Source organism: Salmo salar, chromosome 06 (assembly GCF_965601325.2).
Source record: "Salmo salar chromosome 06, fSalSal1, whole genome shotgun sequence".
NCBI lineage: Eukaryota > Metazoa > Chordata > Actinopteri > Salmoniformes > Salmonidae > Salmo > Salmo salar.
The window spans coordinates 70,746,425-70,767,065 of record NC_138296.1 but is presented as its reverse complement, the minus strand read 5'-3'; the positions used below and the strand labels follow the sequence as shown (position 1 = coordinate 70,767,065).

At 43.4% G+C, this 20,641-nt stretch overlaps 1 protein-coding gene across 2 annotated transcripts in view; it reads right to left on the bottom strand.

Annotated features, from left to right (window-relative positions):
* Positions 1-537: 537 nt before the first annotated feature.
* Positions 538-20,641, bottom strand: part of LOC106607894 (estrogen-related receptor gamma) — a 43,741-nt gene continuing 23,637 nt past the window's right edge. For both annotated transcript variants that reach the window (XM_014205370.3, XM_014205369.3), the window contains exons 3-8: positions 20,444-20,601; positions 19,228-19,344; positions 8,098-8,208; positions 7,769-7,951; positions 2,221-2,490; positions 538-2,042 (exon numbers count right to left, since the gene is read on the bottom strand). In XM_014205370.3, coding sequence (XP_014060845.1) covers positions 1,798-2,042; positions 2,221-2,490; positions 7,769-7,951; positions 8,098-8,208; positions 19,228-19,344; positions 20,444-20,601 — 1,084 coding nt within the window. In that variant the 3' untranslated portion in view covers positions 538-1,797. The remainder of the gene's footprint in view (positions 2,043-2,220; positions 2,491-7,768; positions 7,952-8,097; positions 8,209-19,227; positions 19,345-20,443; positions 20,602-20,641) is intronic.

The following is a 20,641-nucleotide window of genomic DNA, read 5'->3' as shown; positions in this document are numbered from 1 at the left end:
TCCCTCTTCTCTTCCCTCCTTTCATTTCCCCTCTCTTTATCAGTAGCCCTGTTTATACCTGTTGCTAACATGGGTCCTTTGTCACGATCTTGTCTACATTCTGATTGTACCCATATTTCCGGAAATGTGTCTGTTATCCGTCCAATGTGTCTGCATTTTGACCACATTTCCTGGCCCCTTCCTTTATGCAAATTATTTCAAAGCTATTCTTTCAATATTTTTTATTTATTGTAAGACACATTGATGTAATCAGTCAATGGTTTCTCTGTCCAGATCTGTCTATACTTGTAAGATGTCCAGACAATGCATGTCTGACTACCTCCAGAGGTGGGCAGGTTGATCTGATCACAATGTGTCTTTTGATGGTCTACACCTGTCTAAAAATGTGGCACAATCAGAATGTGGACAAGATCAGGACAAAGGACGCAAGTTAGAACCAGGTTTAAACAAGGCTTGTGAGAATCTCCCATCTCCCCCTCCCAAGAGTCTGACAGGGAATTATGATTGTGTCATAAACCTAGAATAGGATGAAGACTCTTTCAAACTTGAAGCATCTTTATTGCCCTAGAATCCTGAGAATGGTAGTAGTAGTAGTAGTGTACATCTCATCTGAACATGGGTTATATCTCTGTTGGCGCTGGACTTTATATAGGCCTACAGAATACATACATTTACATCCCCTCCACACAGTATTGCTGGATCACACTTTATAATATACTTTGTCACAAAAATATACAGATTATTCCATTACAGTGCACAGATGGAGCAAATAATGGACTTCTGAGATAAATGCATGACAGTTGTCAGTAGTAACATTCCTACCAATTTAGTTTCCCTTCATTTGAACATTTATGATTTTCAGACATTTCTAGTTTCTGAAACAGAAACACACAGACACATTTGAAATACCACCACCAGATCTTCATCATAAGAAAGAAAAGCAGTGTTTTGCACAATTTTGTAATCTACAACTCAATGCAAAAAAATACAATGTTTCAATGCACTGTACATTATTATATTGCCTTAGATGCTGTGTTATAGTACAGATATCAGTGCCATGAGTTTAGTTGTGAAGCTAGTACAAAATGTTTTATTTACTTATTAAAACAAAAGTACTTAAAAATCTTACGAAAATGATCTATATTTGTTCCTCTTATTTTCCATTAATGCCACACTGGTAAATAAAAAACTAAAACTAAATAATCAAGCCAACAATAAATACATCTTATTTTCAATTTCTCCCCTCACCTTCATAATCTGTGGGTCAAATTTACTTCATGTCTTTCCCTGAAAATATTTCAGAAAATTCAAGTGACCCTAACTTCTGCTAGTTATGTGTCTTACGGGACACCATACTTTATTGTGACCATTTTCCACATTGTTTAACTGTGTATCCCACACCATTCTTTGGCACGACTGTCCACAGTTCTTTTTTATTTTAAAAAGAAAAGTTATTAAAGCACTACAATGCAAGATGAACAGGCTTAGAGCTGGTTTCACACAAATAATAATCCTAGAGGATCTTCAAGTTGTGTGTCTTTCTTCCTTTTCACTAGCAATGTTTACGTACATATCAACAACTACCATCAAAATCCCTTGTAAGGTAGTTATCCCTGTCACTGAGGTGATGTCAGTCCTTCCTCCTCTCCTTTCTTCTCTTCTCTCCTCTCCTCCTGAGTTTGTAATGTGAGCAGGGCTGTGTTAGCCTTGTCAAGTATCACTTCCTGCATTAATTTTGACCTTTATGACATCACTACCCTATCCTTCCTTTATGTGATCCTAGTCCCACATGGCTGGTCAGGCCTTGGCTTCCAGCAGTTCCAGGAACAGCTTGTGCATGGGCACACGGCCTTCTTGCTTGATGCTGCAGAAGTGCTGGACGGCCCTGGCAGCCGTCTGCCGGAGCAGGGGCAGGGTCATGATGATCTTGCCTGCCCGCCGAGGGTCCTCTGTGTGCTGGGCACTCTCATAGTCCTGCAGGGCCCCATGGAGCACATCCTGGAGCCTCTGGACTGCCTCCACGTCCTCTATCTGCATGGAGTCTGTGGAAAGAGGGTGAGAGGGAAGACAGATGGAAAGGGAGAGGAAGGGAAACATTGTAAGATGTTGTTGGCATATACTGTATGCAGAGATTGAACGCAAGAAAAGCCAAATAGTCATTAGAAAAGACATGCCTAACACAACGTAAATTATACCAACATCAACAGTGAAATTCCATACCTGAGTTAGCCAGCGCAATGGCCTTGACAATAACAAATTCCTCTTTTTCTATCCTCATGGCTTTGTATTTCTTCACCAGCTGCAGTATGGCGTTGTTTAGGTCCAGTACACCTGCCAGTTTGGACTGCTCCTCATCCATGATGTAGTCCTCAGCATACACCAGCTTATCCTCCAAGGCCAGCGAGCGAAACACCACACGCAGGATCAGAATCTCCATCCAACCGCTCTGCAGTAGACTCATCTGGTCTGCCAGTGAGAGTGAGGGAAAACCTGTAGAAAGAGGAATGGAGAAAAGGGAGAAATTGAGAGGTTAGAGCTAGCTAGGTCAAATTAGGGATAAAGAGAGAAAGGGAAATAAAGACATATCTTCATTGAAAAGATACAAATGAAAAATACATAAAGGTTTCAAAAACATCCACTCAAATGTAATTGTGATGGTTTCAGTCAGAATGGCTGGACCTATTGGAGATATTAGACCAAGGTCACCCGAAAGGTTACTGGCCGAGGGGTCAGTTGGGGTAGAGGCAAGAGGTGTAGAGCAGTTTAATAGTGAAAGTCCTAAGTTGTCCATCCAATAAAGACACCGCCTTTGAACGACAAATACACCCCCATGTGAGCATGATCAGATCCACACACGCTGTAGTCTCCTCACACACACCCACACAGCATCATTAAAAAAACAGATTGATTACTTTACAGAATGAAGGAGGGGGAGGCTTTTATTTTTGACACCATCAGTGACTCTTATCAGGGTCCGGGCACTTTTACAATCGCCACGGGGATGCCTGTGGCTCCCGCCCCTCTCTTATCTCACCCAGATTGATTGGAACGCCGTCTGTGGACTCATTCATTGGTCGATAGGGATCTGCTTTCCAGTATGGAACGATTGATCAGTAGAGGAAGGAGAAGCATTGTGTAAACCTGTGTCTTTGTCTTTGAGGAACCTCTATATGGTCACACACAATGGGACACACACTGTAAAGGAGCATCAGCAACGTCTTCTGTCCCACAGAGACAAGACAATGAGACAAAGAGGTCCTCTGTTTAACCATGGGATGGTTAAAAAGCTGTAGTAAGGGTTGCGGGTATGTGGAGATCTTGGGACAATGATATGTTCACAGGCTTCGATTTGAGAGGGTTATCTGGGCTTGAAGGGCTCAGCTGAGCCCCTACAGACACGCAGACATACTTACCTCACAGCCAACTTACGGCAGGCTAAAAAAGGCCAAAGCGTGGGGTGAGAGAGGGTCTTAAGCCAGCTCATCTTCTCCCAGCCTGGCCCTCAGACAGAATCAATGTCAGTCTTCATGACAGGACCAGACAGGGGAGGGGGGGGGGACTCACCTCCCCCTGGGCAGTAGCAAATACAGCCTGGGCCCCTCTGCCAGGACACTGGTTCCTCCAGCCATGGGCTGTAGCCTGCCACTCACACAGAGCTGATGTGACACCACCATTACGGTGCTACAATTGGTGTAGAGCTGAGAGTACTTTCCCTCTGTCCCTCCTCTCTTTGTCCTTTTCTACTGTTTCTCTCTCTCCCCCTCTCACAACATCTATCTATCTGACTATCTCTATCGCAATCTCTCTCTCAATCACTATCATCCCACTCTCTCTCAGTTTCTCTTTCAGTCTCTCTCTTTCTCCCCCTGAGGTGGGTCCCTGGTGTGTCTGTGCTCTGGTTGTTTCTCATGACTGCTCCACTCCCCCAGACAGACAAACACTCCACTGGCAAAGGGCTACAAATACATACAAACATATGACTGACTGTGGTTGACTCCCACTCTGACAGTAAACACTGGTGACAAGCAGAGAAGAAGAGTTCCAAGGCAGCCAGTAGGGGAACGCTTTGTTGCTCTTCCTCCTTTCTTTGAGAACAATGAAAGTGCTGATCAGGAAAGTCTGCATACACACACCTGCTTAGGTAGCTTGTTGTGTAAGCATTACTGGACAAAAATCAACAAAAACACAGGTGTTTCCCTAGTGATGTTTTGGGTGTGAACAGGACATTAACTGCTGATAGATGAACGTCTCTCTCCTCTGAGTGAGAGAGAGAAAAAGCTTGGGGAAAGAGAGGTGAAAAAGATACTGGATATATGGTCATATCTACCTTCACTGCTATCTACTTGGCTGCCATCTTTTTGTGGAAAGCCATTAGATTTCTTAAAGTTTGTGTACCCTGACAAATTATGTAACAGCACTTGCTTGTCCTATGTTACTCTGTGTGTGCTCACTGTTCAATGATTGTCTATATTGTAATTGTTTTTAATAATCTGCCCAGGGACTGCGGTTGAAAATTAGCCGGCTGGCTAAAACCGGCACTTTTACTGAAACGTTGATTAATGTGCACTGTCCCTGTAAAAATAAAATAAACTCAAACAAACTTATGTAAGGAAATTCAACAGGAAATATAAAATACAGTTAAAGTTTATTAAACTAAATCTCACGTTGTTTGGTTAAACGAGGCAGGACAATTATACAGTTAGACAGATATCTAATCCTGTCTGTCACAATGGGTGAAGTTGTGGGAGGGACTAGTTTTCCCAGTTAGCCCAGATCAACACAGCTGGCCCACACCCAAGGGCCTTTCCAAAACAAAGACTTCCCAGAGAGAGAGAGAGAGACAGGGCTGTCACAAGTTGAACCATGTATCCACAACAGGTTGGAATGCAAACTCAACAGAGGGGGCGAAGAAAGATGGCGTCTTCCTCTTTATCGCCACCATTAGCGTGTGTCCGATGATCCATATGTGTTGTCACTACACAACTAAACCCTGGCTTGCTTAAACAGGCTTAAACAGCTTATTTAGCCTCCTATGCCCTCTATCCAGGAGAGCACTAATTAGGAGGAGTTCTCCCTACACACATTTAGAGTACTAATACTTTCAGGTGGTACTAGGCTCTGGCACATGGTCAAGTGACCAATGACGTAGAAAATACCTCCGCTTCAACCCCCCCCCGCAAAATAAAAACAATATTATTATATTGTCGGGCTCCCCAGATAGCATATGAACTCGTCATTACACTGAACAAAAATATAAATGCAACAATTTCAAATATTTGACTGTGTTACAGTTCATATCAGTCCATTGAAATAAATGTATTAGGCCCTAATCTACGGATTCCACATGACTGGGAATACAGATATGCATCCGTTTGTCACAGATACCTTGTATCAGACAATCAGTCAGTATCTGGTGTGACCACCACTTGCCTCACGCAGCACGACACATCTCCTTTGTATAGAGTTGATCAGGCTGTTGATTGTGGCCTGTGGAATGTTGTCCCACTCCTCTTCAATGGCTATGCGAAGTTGCTGGATATTGGTGGGAACTGGAAGACGCTGTACACATCGATCCAGAGCATCCCAAACATGCTCAATGGGTGACATGTCTGATGAGGCCATGGAAGAACTGGGACATTTTTGGCTTCCAGAAATTGTGTAGAGATCCTTGCGACATGGGGCCATACATTATCATGCTGAAACATGAGGTGATAGCAGTGGATGAATGGCATCTCTGTGCATGCAAATTGCCATCGATAAAATGCAATTGTGTTTGTGGTCCGTAGCTTATGCCTGCCCATACCATAACCTCACCATGGGGCACTCTGTTCACAACGTTGACATCAGCAAACCGCTCGCCCACACGACGGTACAGTTGAAACCGGGATTCATCCGTGAAGAGCACACTTCTCCAGCATGCCAGTGGCCATCGAAGGTGAGCATTTGCCCACTGAAGTTGGTTATGACGCCGAACTGCAGTCAGGTGAAGACCCTGGTGAGGCCAACGAGCACGCAGATGAGCTTCCTTGAGACAGTTTCTGACAGTTTGTGCAGAAATTCTTCACCTGTCCGGGTGTGGAGGTCCTGGGCTGACATGTGAAGCCGGATGTGGAGGTCCTGGGCTGGCATGGTTGCACGTGGTCTGCGATTGTGAAATGACGTTGGAGGCGGCTTATGGTAGAGACATTGAATTCTCTGACAACAGCTCTGGTTGACATTCCTGCAGTCAGCATGCCAATTGCAAGCTCCCTCAAAACTTGAGACATCTGTGGCATTGTGTTGTGGACAAAACTGCACATTTTAGTGGACTTTTATTGTCCCCAGCACAAGGTGCACCTGTGTAATGATCATGCAGTTTAAACAGCTTCTTGATATGCCACACCTGTCAGGTGGATGGATTATCTTGGCGAAGGAGAATTGCTCACTAACAGGGATGTAAACACATTTGTGCATAACATTTAAGGGAAATACGCTTTTTGTGCACATAGAACATTTCTGGGATCTTTTATTTCAACTTATGTTGTGTTATATTTTTGTTTCTCTCAGCCTAATGGTAAAGTGTGTAGAATAGCAGGACATTAGCTCAGGGATTATTTGAGTTTAACATTTAGAGGAAATTTATAAGGGAAAGAGTTATATTGTTAATTTCCATGTGAGCTCTATGCCTGGAAATGCCATTGTCCAGAGCAAAGGATGCCAATTTCAAATTCTCCAATAAAGGGTTTACAATTTAACTGAATGTATGTAGTTTCTTTCTGTGACTTTAAATAATATTTATTTTAAAACTTTGATTCCTAAAATATCTGTACAGAGATGTGGTCAACTCCATCAGATTTGTCTAAAATCCTAAATGAATCAGGAATGAGCAGGGTCAGCTATACCATAAGGACCCCTTATTCATGCCCTCATTACATGTAGTGCAACAGGACCACTCATGGTCTAAAGTTCTCTACTTTTGATAGATTTAAACAAACAATATTTGAATCACCATGGTCACAACTATAAACAGTCAACTCCATCTGCCTGAAAGATTAAAATAGAATAGGAATTTTGGTTCAAATATGTTCAATTTAATTAAGTTTTAGAGTTATAAAGCAACTGAGGAAAAACTCAATTGCTGCTCTATATACCACTTGAATGAAAAATAAAAATGATATTTTTGTCAACACCATAACACATGAACTCCGTCAGATTTTTGTCTAACATCAACTTCAGAGTGCTGAAAGTTCTGATAGAATGGTTATTTTTGCATTGGGGATTTTCAAATTAATAATTTTCCATATTTTACAAATGTTTGTATTGAACTTAGACAGAAATAAGACAGAATAAGTCTGTTTTGAGTATCTGTTGTCAACTCTTGTCACTGATGGCTAACCCCCTTTTTGTCAATATTCTGAAAAAATATGGAAATCACTGTTCTGCAACATATGCTTAAACAAATTAAGTATTTGTGGTTCTAGACCTAAGGGATAATGGGGCCCCACGGAACTGCGCCACGCCACTGCAAGTGACACATCCTTACCTTGGTTTAGCAGAGCACAGACACATACATACACACAAATTCACACTGTTTTCTGTGTCTGGACTAAAGTCTTAATCCAACTGAGGGGGCAACAATCTCCACTCTGAGCTGATAAGAGTTTTATTGACTATGATGTGTGTGACTATGATGTGTGTTTATGCCCCTGTGTGCACTTGTGCGTGCGTGCGCGTGTTTGTGTGTATGCACAGTATACCCATGTATTCCTGTATCTGTATGTTTTCCTACCAGGGATGTGTTTGGCCCAGCCGATGTTGACCACCAGTTCGCGGTCGGCAAGGTCACACAGTATGGTCAGAGCTTTGATGTCACTGTCGGGGACGGTGGGGTCCGGCATGGCAAAGATACTCTCTGGTTCAGCCACCAGCAGGAGAGAGACCACCTTATTCTCTACCAGACCACCAAGAGGAACTGAGAGAGAGACAGAGAGAGAGAGAACGAGAGATGTTCATTTAAAATAGCCTTTAATAATATCTAAATGCACAAATGTGAGCCTGTCGTGAGAGAGAGAAAGACAGATAGAGAGAAAAAGAAGGAGTGTTTTTTTGTATTCTTACATGTTCTCTTCTGTGGCAGGCCGTGTTGAGGGTTGAGGTAGGGGCTGTTCTCAGAGTCTATCCTTCTCTTGTACTTCTGTCTGCCCCCACGCACCCGGTCCAGACGCACACCTGGGACACACACACGCACTCAACTTTAGGTACATTAAACACAGCATGTGTACACAAAAACACTGTATTCCTGTTTAACACACTACCACAATTTCAAAACCAGGAGAGTGATGCACTCTTCAAATTCATTTGATTGACATGTGTGACATCTTTAAGATTATAGGGAGCCTTAGAGATGTCACAACCCTGTAACACAATAAGCAACAACACATAGGCACACGATGACAACTGCTCATTTTAACAAGCTCAGCGGTAACCATCAACATGGAGATAAGGAGCTCACAGCAAGATTAGGGGGGTAAAAAGGGGCACGTGGTGGGGGTAGAATTTGGGTTGATATTTCACAGCCACAGCACACAAACGGACATGCGCGCACGCACATTGGCACACTCCACCATCCAGTGACACCCTATCCCCCTCCAAAGAGAATGCATCTGTCATACTAATGTGACCTAGAGAGCTTTTATTAGAGGTCAGAACAAAGGCTGCTGCCGAAACAAGTCGGTTTGTTCTGACCTCTGCTGCTGGAAAAAAATACATGGCAATTTAAAGGCAATTTCAGTGAGTGCAAGTTTTTTTTCCTTTCTTGAAATATATGCCTTTTGAACCCAACACCCGAAGACCTTTCTTTCGTCACTACAAAATTTGAGCTGAGCGTGCCAATTTCTCTTTATATGATCTGCTTAACTCCCTGATGACACATCAATAGTCCCTGAATAGTAAGATAAGAGCTGTGTAGACTCCCCTCACATGACTGAAGTCCAAAATTTTAATGACTTGAGGCTCAATTTGATAGAAAATAAAATAGCTTGAGACTTGACTTGGACTTGTAACCTCAAGACTGGGGACTAGACTTTGACTTGAGACTGATGCCTTGAAATGATCTGGACAGGTTTTGTAAAGTTTTGTCACTCATTTTGTGGCACAGAGTCTCCATGGATTACGCTTCACGCAGCCAGAGACAGTAGTCGCAGCATCGCACTTGCAAAAAAACGTGCAACAGATTGGCTAGTGAAACACAGCCCTCTGATTGGACCAGCAAACTGTCAATCAATGCAAGTCGGGTGAACTAGCTAACAGATTGTTGATTTGCTGTACAGGCTATAGGATCGGGTGCAGCGCAAACTTCAAATTGTAGGAGAGGATTGCCATAATTAATAAATATGCAGCTCCAAAAATTATTAGGTGACCAAGAATATTAACTGTTTACTTTGCAAGCTCACCAGCAACGGAGCATCAAGCAACAATTACTAACACAGAGCTACTTGTCTTTTGGTGTGTCAAAATGGTTTGAAATTTACTTATGAAGCTTGCATTTGGATTAAAAAAGAAAAAATTATTATTACATAACCAAATATGTTGCAGACAAAATAATCAAAAGGGCTATCTGGTAGCCTCAATAAATAGACAAAGATTTGTATTTAAATAAGTAATTGCATGTTTCGATTTTTTTTTTTTACTTGACTTGAGACTCCACTCGATTTGACTTGGTTTTAGAATACACGACTTGGACTTGACACGAGACTCTACCCGTTCTACTTGGGACTCGACTTGAGACTTACTTTTGACTTGAATAATAGTGACTTGGTCCCCCCTCTGACATGAGGAGATGAGAGGGGTATTAAGGAGTCAACAGGCGGGTAAGCTAGGACCCCTGGAGCTTTAGTGATGTTGGTCCTTCCGCTGTGGTTGGAAACACGGTCTGGATTAGTCTAGTGGTTGGCAGGTGCTACAGTTTGAAGTTTGGGACGGGTGATGATGAGGGATGAGGATGTGTGTACTGGGAGGGATTTCACTGTGTTGACACACACACTATTGCCCCTTTGCTTTCACATAATCCAGTGTATGTGTCAACACAGTGAAATCCCTCCCTACACACACATCCTCATCCCTCATCACCCATCCCAAACCTCAAACTGTAGAAACTGCCAACTGCTAGACTAATCCAGACCATATTTCCGACCACAGTGGAAGGACTGACATTGCAGGTTGACGTTTATTATAATGAATTTTGCCCTGAAGGCAGAACTGAGCGATTTCCACTAGATGGGCCACCTGCAAAGTCAAAATTGGCTAGCTATATTGGACAAATTAGTGAAAACAACAATTCGATTTTTGGTCTTAATTTAAGGCTAGGGTTAGGCATTAGGATTAGCAGTGTGGTTAAGGTTAGGGTTAGGTTCAAAATCAGATTGTATGACTTTGTGGCAGTGCTGCCTCCAGAACAAGATTCATTATGAAAAATGCTTACCTGCATTAGAGGTGGTGAGGTTTGGTGTGAACATGTAATCTGATTACAAAAAAACTGTAACCGTAATCAGTTACGTTACCAGCAAAGATATTGTAATCAGATTACAGATAGTTTTGAAAAACCTGATTACTTATAAATTCAGAAATTACTTTTAAATGACTTTATGTATTATGACACCTTTATGTTTTCTCAACGGCATTCCATTCAGCATTGAAAAAAGGCACAAGTTTTAGTTCGTTCCACCTGAGCGAGTCTGACCACAAGTCAGAGACCACTATGATGACACACCAAATGCTTTGATGGATCGTTTTTGTCTTCTAATGCCTCTTAAGTTGAAAGTAATCAAAAAGTAACTGAAAGTAATCAAGATTACGTTAATGAATTTGGGTAACCCAAAAGTTACGTTACTGATTACAATTTTGGACAGGTAACTACTAGCCCAGTGGGTAGTAGTTACCTGCCCTCCAGGACATCTACACCACCCGATGTCACAGGAAGGCCAAAAAGATCATCAAGCACAACAACCACCCGAGCCACTGCCTGTTCACCCCACTATCATCCAGAAGGCGAGGTCAGTACAGGTGCATCAAAGCTGGGATCGAGAGACTGAAAAACAGCTTCCATCTCAAGGCCATCAGACTGTTAAACAGCCATCACTAACATTGAGTGGCTTCTGCCAACATACAGACCCAATCTCTAGCCACTTTAATAATTAATAATTGGATGTAATAAATGTATCACTAGTCACTTAAACAATGCCACTTTATATAATGTTTACATACCCTACAGTACTCATCTTATATGTATATACTGTACTCTATACCATCTACTACATCTTGCCTATGCCGTTTGGCCATCGCTCATCCATATATTTATATGTACCTATTCTTAATCATTCCTTATGCTTGTGTGTATAAGGTAGTTGTTGTGAAATTGTTAGATTACTTGTTAGATATTACTGCACGGTCAGAACTAGAAGCACAAGCATTTCACTACACTCGCATTAACATCTGCTAACCATGTGTATGCGACCAATAAAATCTGATTTGATTTGATTTAGTAACTGTAATGGATTACATTTAAAAAGTAACCTACCCAACCCTTTGTGTGTGTGTGTGTGTGTGTGTGTGTGTGTGTGTGTGTGTGTGTGTGTGTGTGTGTGTGTGTGTGTGTGTGTGTGTGTGTGTGTGTGTGTGTGTGTGTGTGTGTGTGTGTGTGTGTGTGTGGGCGAGGCAATTAGAAATCAGTGCTGGAAGGTGTCTTTCACCTCTGCTAGGCAATTAGTACTTTGTACTTCAGTTTCCCCTGTTTCTTCAGTGGCAGCTGTAAGCAGTGGTATTATCAAGTGGCGGTATTATCAAGCGGCAGTATTGTCGCCGAAACAATGACTATCTGCCGAGTTGTTTTGAGGAAGGAAAGAGAGGAAGGCTCCACACCACTCTCTCACTTGAGTTATCTTACCTAGTTCTTTTCTAATGATCTAATTTTGGGTGCAACCCTTCTAATTTAGTTTACACTGCGCGCACAACACGTGAAATTCCTAGTCTTGTCAGCATTTGGAACTGCTTGATCTGCGGTCAATAGATATTGCCCTTCAGTTCCTACATTTTTGGCCCTGACAGAGACATTGATGTCATCTAACACCAACCAGTTGCCCTTGGAGATTTCCTCAATGAGCTTGACACCTTGATAAGCTCATTTCCTGACAATGGCTCACCACTCATTGTTTTGGGCGACTTTAACCTCCCGACGCATGACTTCAATTCTTTGCACCTCTTCCTTTCCACTCCTTTCTTCTTTTGACCTCACCCTTTCCCATTCACCTCCCATATTCACTAGAGTCTGTTTGCCTACTAATCTCACTGAAACCCCCCTCCATGTTTCACTACTTTGTTTCATTTTCTCTCCATCTCTCCTCCAACCCTACCCCTCCAACCCTGCCTGGAAGCCTAGTGTTTAGAGCGTTGGGCCAGTAACCGAACGGTTGCTGGATCAAATCCCAGAGCTGACAAGGTAAAAATCTGTCGTTCTGTCCCTGAGCAAGGCAGTTAACCCACTGTTCCCCGGGCGTCGAAGACATGGATGTCGATTATGGCAGCCCCCCACACCTCTCTGATTGCGGAAGACACATTTCAGTTGAATGCATTCAGTTGTACAACTGACAAGGTATCCCCCTTTCCCTACCCAGATGGTCATGCCTCGCAGCAATCTTCACTTTCTCTCTCAAACTACTCTCTCCTCTATCATCTCCCTTCTGCTAAATCCTTCTCCCTCCTGACTCTGCCTCTTCGACCCTACTCTCCTCCCTTTCCGCATCCTTTGACTCTCACTGTCTACCTTTCCTCCCGGACGGCTTGACCTTCCCCTTCCGCTCCGTGGCTGAGTGACTCACTGCGTGCTGACAGAACAGAGCTGCGGGCAGCTGAGCGGAAACGGAAGAAAACTAAACTTCCGGAGGATCTATCATCCTTCCACCCCGTTCTCTCTATCTTCTCTTCCTCTGTATCCACTGCTAAAGCTGCTTTCTATCACTCTACGTTTCAAGCTTCTGCCTTCAGCCCTGGGAAACTCTTCTCCACTTTCTCCTCCTTCCATAGTCCTCTACCTCCTCCCCCTACTCTGTGGACGACTTTGTCAACCACTTTGAAAAAAAAGTTAACAACATCCGCTCCTCATTCATTCAGCCTACTAAGCCCACTGATCCCACTTACACAGAATTGCCCTATGCCTTGACCTCTTTCTCCCCTCTCTCTCCAGATGAAATCCTGCGACTAGTGATGTCCGGCCGCCCAACAACCTGCCAGCCTAACCCCATCCCCTTCTCCAGACCATCTCTGGAGACCTCCCATTCCTCACTTCCCTCACCAACTCATCCCTGACCACTGGCTGCGTCCCCTCTGACTTCAAGATGGCCAGAGCTCCCCTCCTAAAGAAACCAACACTCGACCCCTCTGACGTCAAAAACTACCGAGCAGTATCCCTTCTTTCTTTTCTTTCCAAAACACTTGAGTTTGCGGTCTCTGACCAACTCTCTCGTTATCTCTCTCAGAATATTATTTTTTACCCTAACCAGTCAGGCTTCAAGGCAACTCACTCAACTGAGACCACTGTCCTCTGTGTCAGAGACGCTCTCTGCTCTGAGGAAGCTGACTCTCCTCGGTTCTTATCCTCCTAGATCTATCTGCTGCCTTCGACACAGTGAACCATCAGATCCTCCTCTCCACCCTCTCAAGATTGGCCATCTCAGGCACTGCATAATCGGTTCTAGGCCCTCTCCTCTTTTCTCTTTACACCAAGTCACTCGGCTCTGTCATATTCTCACATGGTCTCTCCTATCACTGCTATGTGGATGACAATCAACTACTCTTCTCCTTAACCCCGTCTGACATCCAGGTGGCAACACACATCTCTGCGTGCCTGGCAGACATTTCAGCTTGGATGTCGGCCCACCACCTCAAGCTCAACCTCGTCAGAACGGAGCTGCTCTTCCTCCTGGGGAAGGCATGCCCACTCCAAGACCATCACGGTTGACAATTCCACAGATTCCCCATGGACCTGTCATTCTCTGCAAACATTAAAGCAGTGACTTGCTCCTGCAGGTTCATGCTCTACAATCCTCAAACTCAACTCTGGACCACGAAGCCAGTTCCACTGCATTTTTTCCTTGTTCCCCTCTAATCAGGGACTGATTTAGACCTGTGACACCAGGCGTGTTCAAGTCATTATCAGGTAAAACAGAAAACCCGCAGGCTCCGGACCTTGTAGTGTAAGAGTTGAATCCCCCGGCTCTACAACAACTCTTGAGTACGACCTTTCCTCACACAGGAAGTGGTGCAGGTCCTAATCCAGGCACTTGTCTTCTCCCGTCTAGACTACTGCAGCCCTCTGTTGGCTGGGCTCCCAGCTTGTGCCATCATCGTAAGTTATCCAGAATACCGCAACCCGCCTGGTGTTCAACCTTCCTAAGTTCTCCCATGTCACCCCACTCCTCCATACACTCCACTGGCTTTCAGTCGAAGCTCGCATCATCTTCAAGATCCTGGTGCTTGTCTACAGAGCAGCAAGAGGAACCAGGCGCAGATTGGACATCTGGCAATTTTGGCAAATGCCAGATGGGCTCGACCATTCTTTTATTGGGAGGGCTGGTCAAAATTGACACCCTCAAATGTATATAAAAATAAAACAATGAAAAAGGTGACATGGCTGGCATCCCATGGGCCTCTTAAGAATCTGAGCTGAGGTCACGCAAACTCTGTCATCAGTTAGACAGCCAAGATCATGGATCGTAAAAAAAATGGAAAGGGTGCCTATAAACGTAGAAAAAGCACATTCTACGTTGTCATCTCACTCAAAACTTCCTATTTTTGGGGAGGCTAAAACCATGATTCTTTTCAAACAGTAAAGTGAATTATCTTCATGATTCCTGTAATGAATGGATAAAATGCCAGGGCCAAATGATTGTCCCAGTCCACCCGTGAGGGAAACTGACCCTCCTTACCTTCAGGCTATGCTCAAACCCTATATCCCAAGCCAAGCATTCGGTTCACCACCTCTGGTCTCTTGGCCCTCCCTACCTCTTTGAAGAGTATCTTAAATAACTCTCACGGTGCACCCACAAAACAAAAACATCTGTCTTTTCTTACTAGCACTGAGTTTGCTGATAAATACTTTGTTGAGGGAAAATGTAATTAATACGATTGTGATGTGTTGTTGTCTCACCTAGTTAAGATGAATGCACTAATTATAAGTCACTCTGGATAAAAGTGCCTGCTAAATGACTCGAATGTCAAATGTAATGTAAATGTGTGTGTGTGCTCTGTTATCCTGATTATCCTCCAGTTATTTTTGTCCCTTTCGTTGTCAGCACATTCCGCTCTGAAGAGTTACACTTAGCTCTGATGTGTATGAGTAACTCTCAGACCATCCTCTTAGACACACACACACATTCTACACTGTTGGATTGATCTGAGGGGTCCGATAAGGAGGCGGTTGTTGGGTCACTGCCCCTCCCCTCTGCTCTCACCCCTGTTTGATGTCTCCCTGCACCCCTCGAAGGGGGTGGGATCAAGAACACAGATATCCACTGAGCAGGAAACGGACCAGGGCAACATTCTACATGGCATCATGCTGTGCGATCTGGAATTTTAATTCGGGAGCACCACTGCAATTTCTTTTAACAAATAATACTGCTTTCCGAGTGCCCTAGAGAAAAAAGTTAGCCCATACTACAGAGAAAACGGCTTGTTTCTAGCCTAAACAGTTCAAAACGCAACGTTTTTCTTAAAGAGACAGTGTACAATTTTCAACGCAATGCATCTCAATGGTAAAATAGTGTTTTTACACAACCTAATATTCCAGAAATTACTTTTTAATTTCAATGGCAGGTATTTGTATAAACATTTAGCTTTTAGATTAAACAAAATGTATTTACAGGGTTACATATTAGTTTCTAGGGCACAACATGTTTAAGTTTGGAGCACCAATGAAACATTTGCAGTCAGCATGTACACTACCGGTCAAACGTTTTAGAACACCTACTCATTCAAGTGTTTTTCTTTATTTTTACTATTTTCTACATTGTAGAATAATAGCGAAGACATCAAAACTATGAAAAAAAAGCATATGAAAAGTAACCAAAAAAAGTGTTCAAATAGCCACCCTTTGCCTTGATGACAGCTTTGCAAACTCTTGGCATTATCTTAACCAGCGTCATGAGGTAGTCACCTGGAATGCATTTCAATTAACAGATGTGCCTTCTTAAAAGTTAACTTGTGGAATTTCTTTCCTTCTTAATGCATTTGAGCCAATCAGTTGTGACAAGGTGGGGGTGGGGATTCAGAAGATAGCCCTATTTGGTAAAAGAGCAAGTCTATATTATGGCAAGAACAGCTCAAATAAGCAAAGAGAAATGACAGTCCATCATTACTTTAAGACATGAAGGTCAGTCAGTACGGAAAATTTCAAGAACTTTCAAGTGCAGTCGCAAAAACCATCAAGCGCTATGATGAAACTGGCTCTCATGAGGACCGCCACAGGAATGGAAGACCCAGAGTTACCTCTGCTGCAGAGGATAAGTTCATTAGAGTTACCAGCTTCAGAAATTACAGCCCAAATAAATGCTTCACGGAGTTCAAGTAACAGACACATCTAAACATCAACTGTTCAGAGGAGGCTGTGTGAATCAGGCCTTCATGGTGGAATTGCTGCAAAGAATCCACTACTAAAGGACACCAATAAGAAGGGTGAACGGATGATCTCCACATGTGTATTTCCCACCGTAAAGCATGGAGGAAGAGGTGTTATGCCGTGAAGGTGCTTTGCTGGTGCCACTGTCTGTGACTTATTTAACCAGCATGGCTACCACAGCATTCTGCAGCGATACGCCATCCCATCTGGTTTGGGCTTAGTGGAACTATCATTTGTTTTTCAACAGGACAATGACCCAACACATCTCCAGGATGTGTAAGGGCTATTTTACCAAGAAGGAGAGCAATGGAGTGCTGCATCTGATGACCTGGCCTCCACAATCCCCCAACCTCAACCAAAATGAGATGGTTTGGGATGAGTCGGACCGCAGAGTGAAGGAAAAGCAGCCAACAAGTTCTCAGCATATGTGGGAACTCCTTCAAGACTGTTGGAAAAGCATTCCAGGTGAAGCTGATTGAGAGGATGCCAAGAGTGTGCAAAGCTGTCATCAAGGCAAAGGGTGGCTATTTGAAGAATCTCAAATAGAAAATATATTTGGATTTGTTAAACACTTTTTTGGTTACTACATGATTCCATATGTGTTATTTCATAGTTTTGATGTCTTCACTATTATTCTACAATGTAGAAAATAGTAAAAATAAAGAAAAACCCTTGAATGAGTAGGTGTTAGAAAACTTTTGACCGGTAGTATATGTGTAGTAGCAAAGCCACTGAGGGAGGAACTATGTAAAGCTGCCTGGATAATGATCTGATGTCAACAAATACCCTTCCTTATTAGCTTACTGCACATCTGTCAAACTCATTTCACGGAGGGCCGAGAGTATTACGGGTTTTTGCTCCTCCCTTGTACTTGATTGATGAATTAAGGTCACTAATTAGTAAAGAATTCCCCTCACCTGGGTGTCTAGGTCTTAATAGAAAGGAAAAAACAAACATCCGCAGACACTAGGCCCTCCATGGAATGAGTCAGACACCCCTGGCCTACTGGAAGCTAGTTAGTCATGCACTGGGTCATGAAAGGATGTGAAAAATTCTGATTCTTTGAAGAGATAAACAAATTAAGGAATAGAGCTATTATTATGTATATAATATGGCCAAGCCTTAGCCATATAATTCAAATTCTACTCATTCTATTTCAACTGTGTGCCCAGAATTTAAATTTAAAAAGTCCCCCATGTGATTAGAGCTATGTGATATGATTTACTGTCATATCCTCGACACACAAGGACAAACCTGATAGATAAACAATGCTCAGGGGAGAGAGAATGCATAAAGCCCTTCTTCTGGTTTAACCTTATGAGGTAAGACCAGTGTTCCAAGTAGTGGAACAATTACAATGTTTGTTAGTCCACTGCCCTATTGAATTCTAAAATCGAACAGTGGTTCCATGCTTAATCAATTTGTAATCAGGTCTCTATTCTAGACCGAGGATCTCTATCCTCTTGTGTTTACATGGACCTCTCTCGCCTGTTAAAAGGCACACCCCCCTGTCTCTACCTTTACTGCTGCCCCCCAGAGGAAGAGGGGCATTACGTGGCACAATGGGGTGCGTTACAAGGACCACTACCAGGGTGTTTACGATGGGAGTTACGAGGGGCGGTTCACATTTCATGGAGGTCCAGGAATCCCACAAGGCATCTGGAGGAATTTACGAGGGGGGGGGGGGGGGGGGGGGGGGCAAGGCTATAGGAGCCAGAGCTGGGTGCGGGAGATGCCCTTCCCCTATTAAAAGGAGCTGATTAAAAAAGGAGACGCACACACTCATGCTCGCACACAAACACACAGGATGACAGAAAACAGATGCTGAATCCTTCTCACCCTGGTTGACGGATGATTAAATCAAAGCTGATGAGCTGAAGGGGGAGGGAGCAGGTGGCAGTAAACTCTCTCTCTCTATTAACAGCTGTCGATTACTCACATGCAGCTTTCAATAAGTGGCTCATACAGTGACGCTTTGCCTTTTTGGGTCACTTCTTTATCTAGCCAACAATATGTCACCAGTCACACACTCCAGTCCTGACCGCAAGACCATGAGAGCACTGCCCCAGACACTCACTGTAAAACTCTGAGTGTTTGGGGGCCATGTAGAATGTAAGATATGTGTGTTGTTCTGGATAATCTATTTCTATTCTGTGTGTGAGAGTAGTGAGTCAGAAGGAATAGAGATCCACTGTATGTGGCAGACAGCCATGGTCTATTTTGGAGGTACAGTAGCATCCTATAAAGATACACCATACATGAACACTGAGCACTGAGCAGGCACACTAGCAAGCACCAAGGGGCGGGACCTGTTTAACAGGTAAAGGAATTACATTTCACACTGAAATCAATACACATCTATTAGTTGAGAGGAAGTTTATATCCACAAAAATATCCAAGATCTTGATTTGTATATTTTTTCTATTCATTGTATTATAACACTGTTGTAAGACTTAATGGATAAAGTTATATTGGGATACAGAAAAGTATATATTGGCATATATGGAGGAGTATATATATTTCAAGGTAAATAAAGGAGTACGTGTATTTGGCATTGAGGAGTAGAGAAGTTCCTTCCTCACCTTCTCTCATCATGCCGACGTTGAGACACTTCATGAAGCGACAGGCCTGACACGACTTCCTCCTCCGCTTGGTGATCTCACACTCACTGGTGGCAGGGCAGCTGTACTCGATGTTACCTGAGGGTTGGAGAGAAAGGAGAGGGGGTGTAGATAGAGAGAAAGATGTAAAGACAGAGAGGAGAGAGGGAGAGAGAGGGGAGGACAGATGTAGAGACAAAAAGCCAGTCAATGAAAGGGAGCAATTTTCTCGATCACTTACAAAACCTTTCCTTCAACCACTACAAAACAAACAACATGCTGAAAAGAGACAGGGAACTCTAAGAAACAATGACGAAAAACCAGGATAATGTTCTGGAAGTCAGTCAATCAGCAGCACTCTAAGCTGCCACGCCCTATTACATCCAGGAAACATCTGATCACCTGATCTACTGTCAGCATTTCATCTGACAGCCATCCAGGTATGAACCATGACCCTTGTCATGCCCATCTGTGTGCGGTGGCCGCTAAACTAGCCTAAAGCGGGTCTTAGCCTACGAGGGCCATGACCCATTCACAGACAATCACATTAAAACAACACAACAACATGCTGCAAACATATGGATGAGTCACGCCCACAAACACACACAGGTCCAGCACATTCCCACACTTTCCTCTTGTGTAAACAGTCCTCAGCTTCAACAACAGATGCTGTGGGGCAGGTTAAAACACTGTTGGCAACACATGCTGTCATGATCACCACCGTGTAAGCATATACACAGTGTACCATATGTGTATATACACATGCACTTTTACACTCATCATATGCTGCTGCTACTCTGTTCTTTATTTTACCCTTATTATCATCTATCCTGATGCCTAGTCACTAACACATTTTATTCCTCGTGTTACTCTTTTTTTTGATACTCCGCATCATTGGGAAGGGCAAGTAAGCAAGCATTTCATGGTAAAGAAAACACCCGTTGTATTCGGCGCATTTGATTTGGACACAACCACTTAGGCCTTTACTGTATAGGCGGAGAAGGCATGGGAACCTGTAAGCTTGCATCCTTAGAGTTGATCAGGTGTTGATACTAAAACAGGCTGTAGGAACTCATCGGCATACTGCAGGTTTATATGTATAAAGCCATACACCTCTGCCCTTTGACCATATACTTTTTACACACGTGGGCACCTCAGTTGAGCTCTTAACCTCAATGCTTATGTGAGTTGGCCTTACCCTGAATGGTCCTCTTGAAGAAGGCCTTGCAGGCCTCACAGGAGGCCACTCCGTAGTGGTACCCAGACCCCACGTCTCCACACACCAGACACAGCCTCTTAGCCACAGAACCCAGCATGAACTCACACTTCACTTGGCCATCCTCACCACACAACCGCCTGGAGAGAGAGAGAAAGGTTACACTCACATATATGGTAC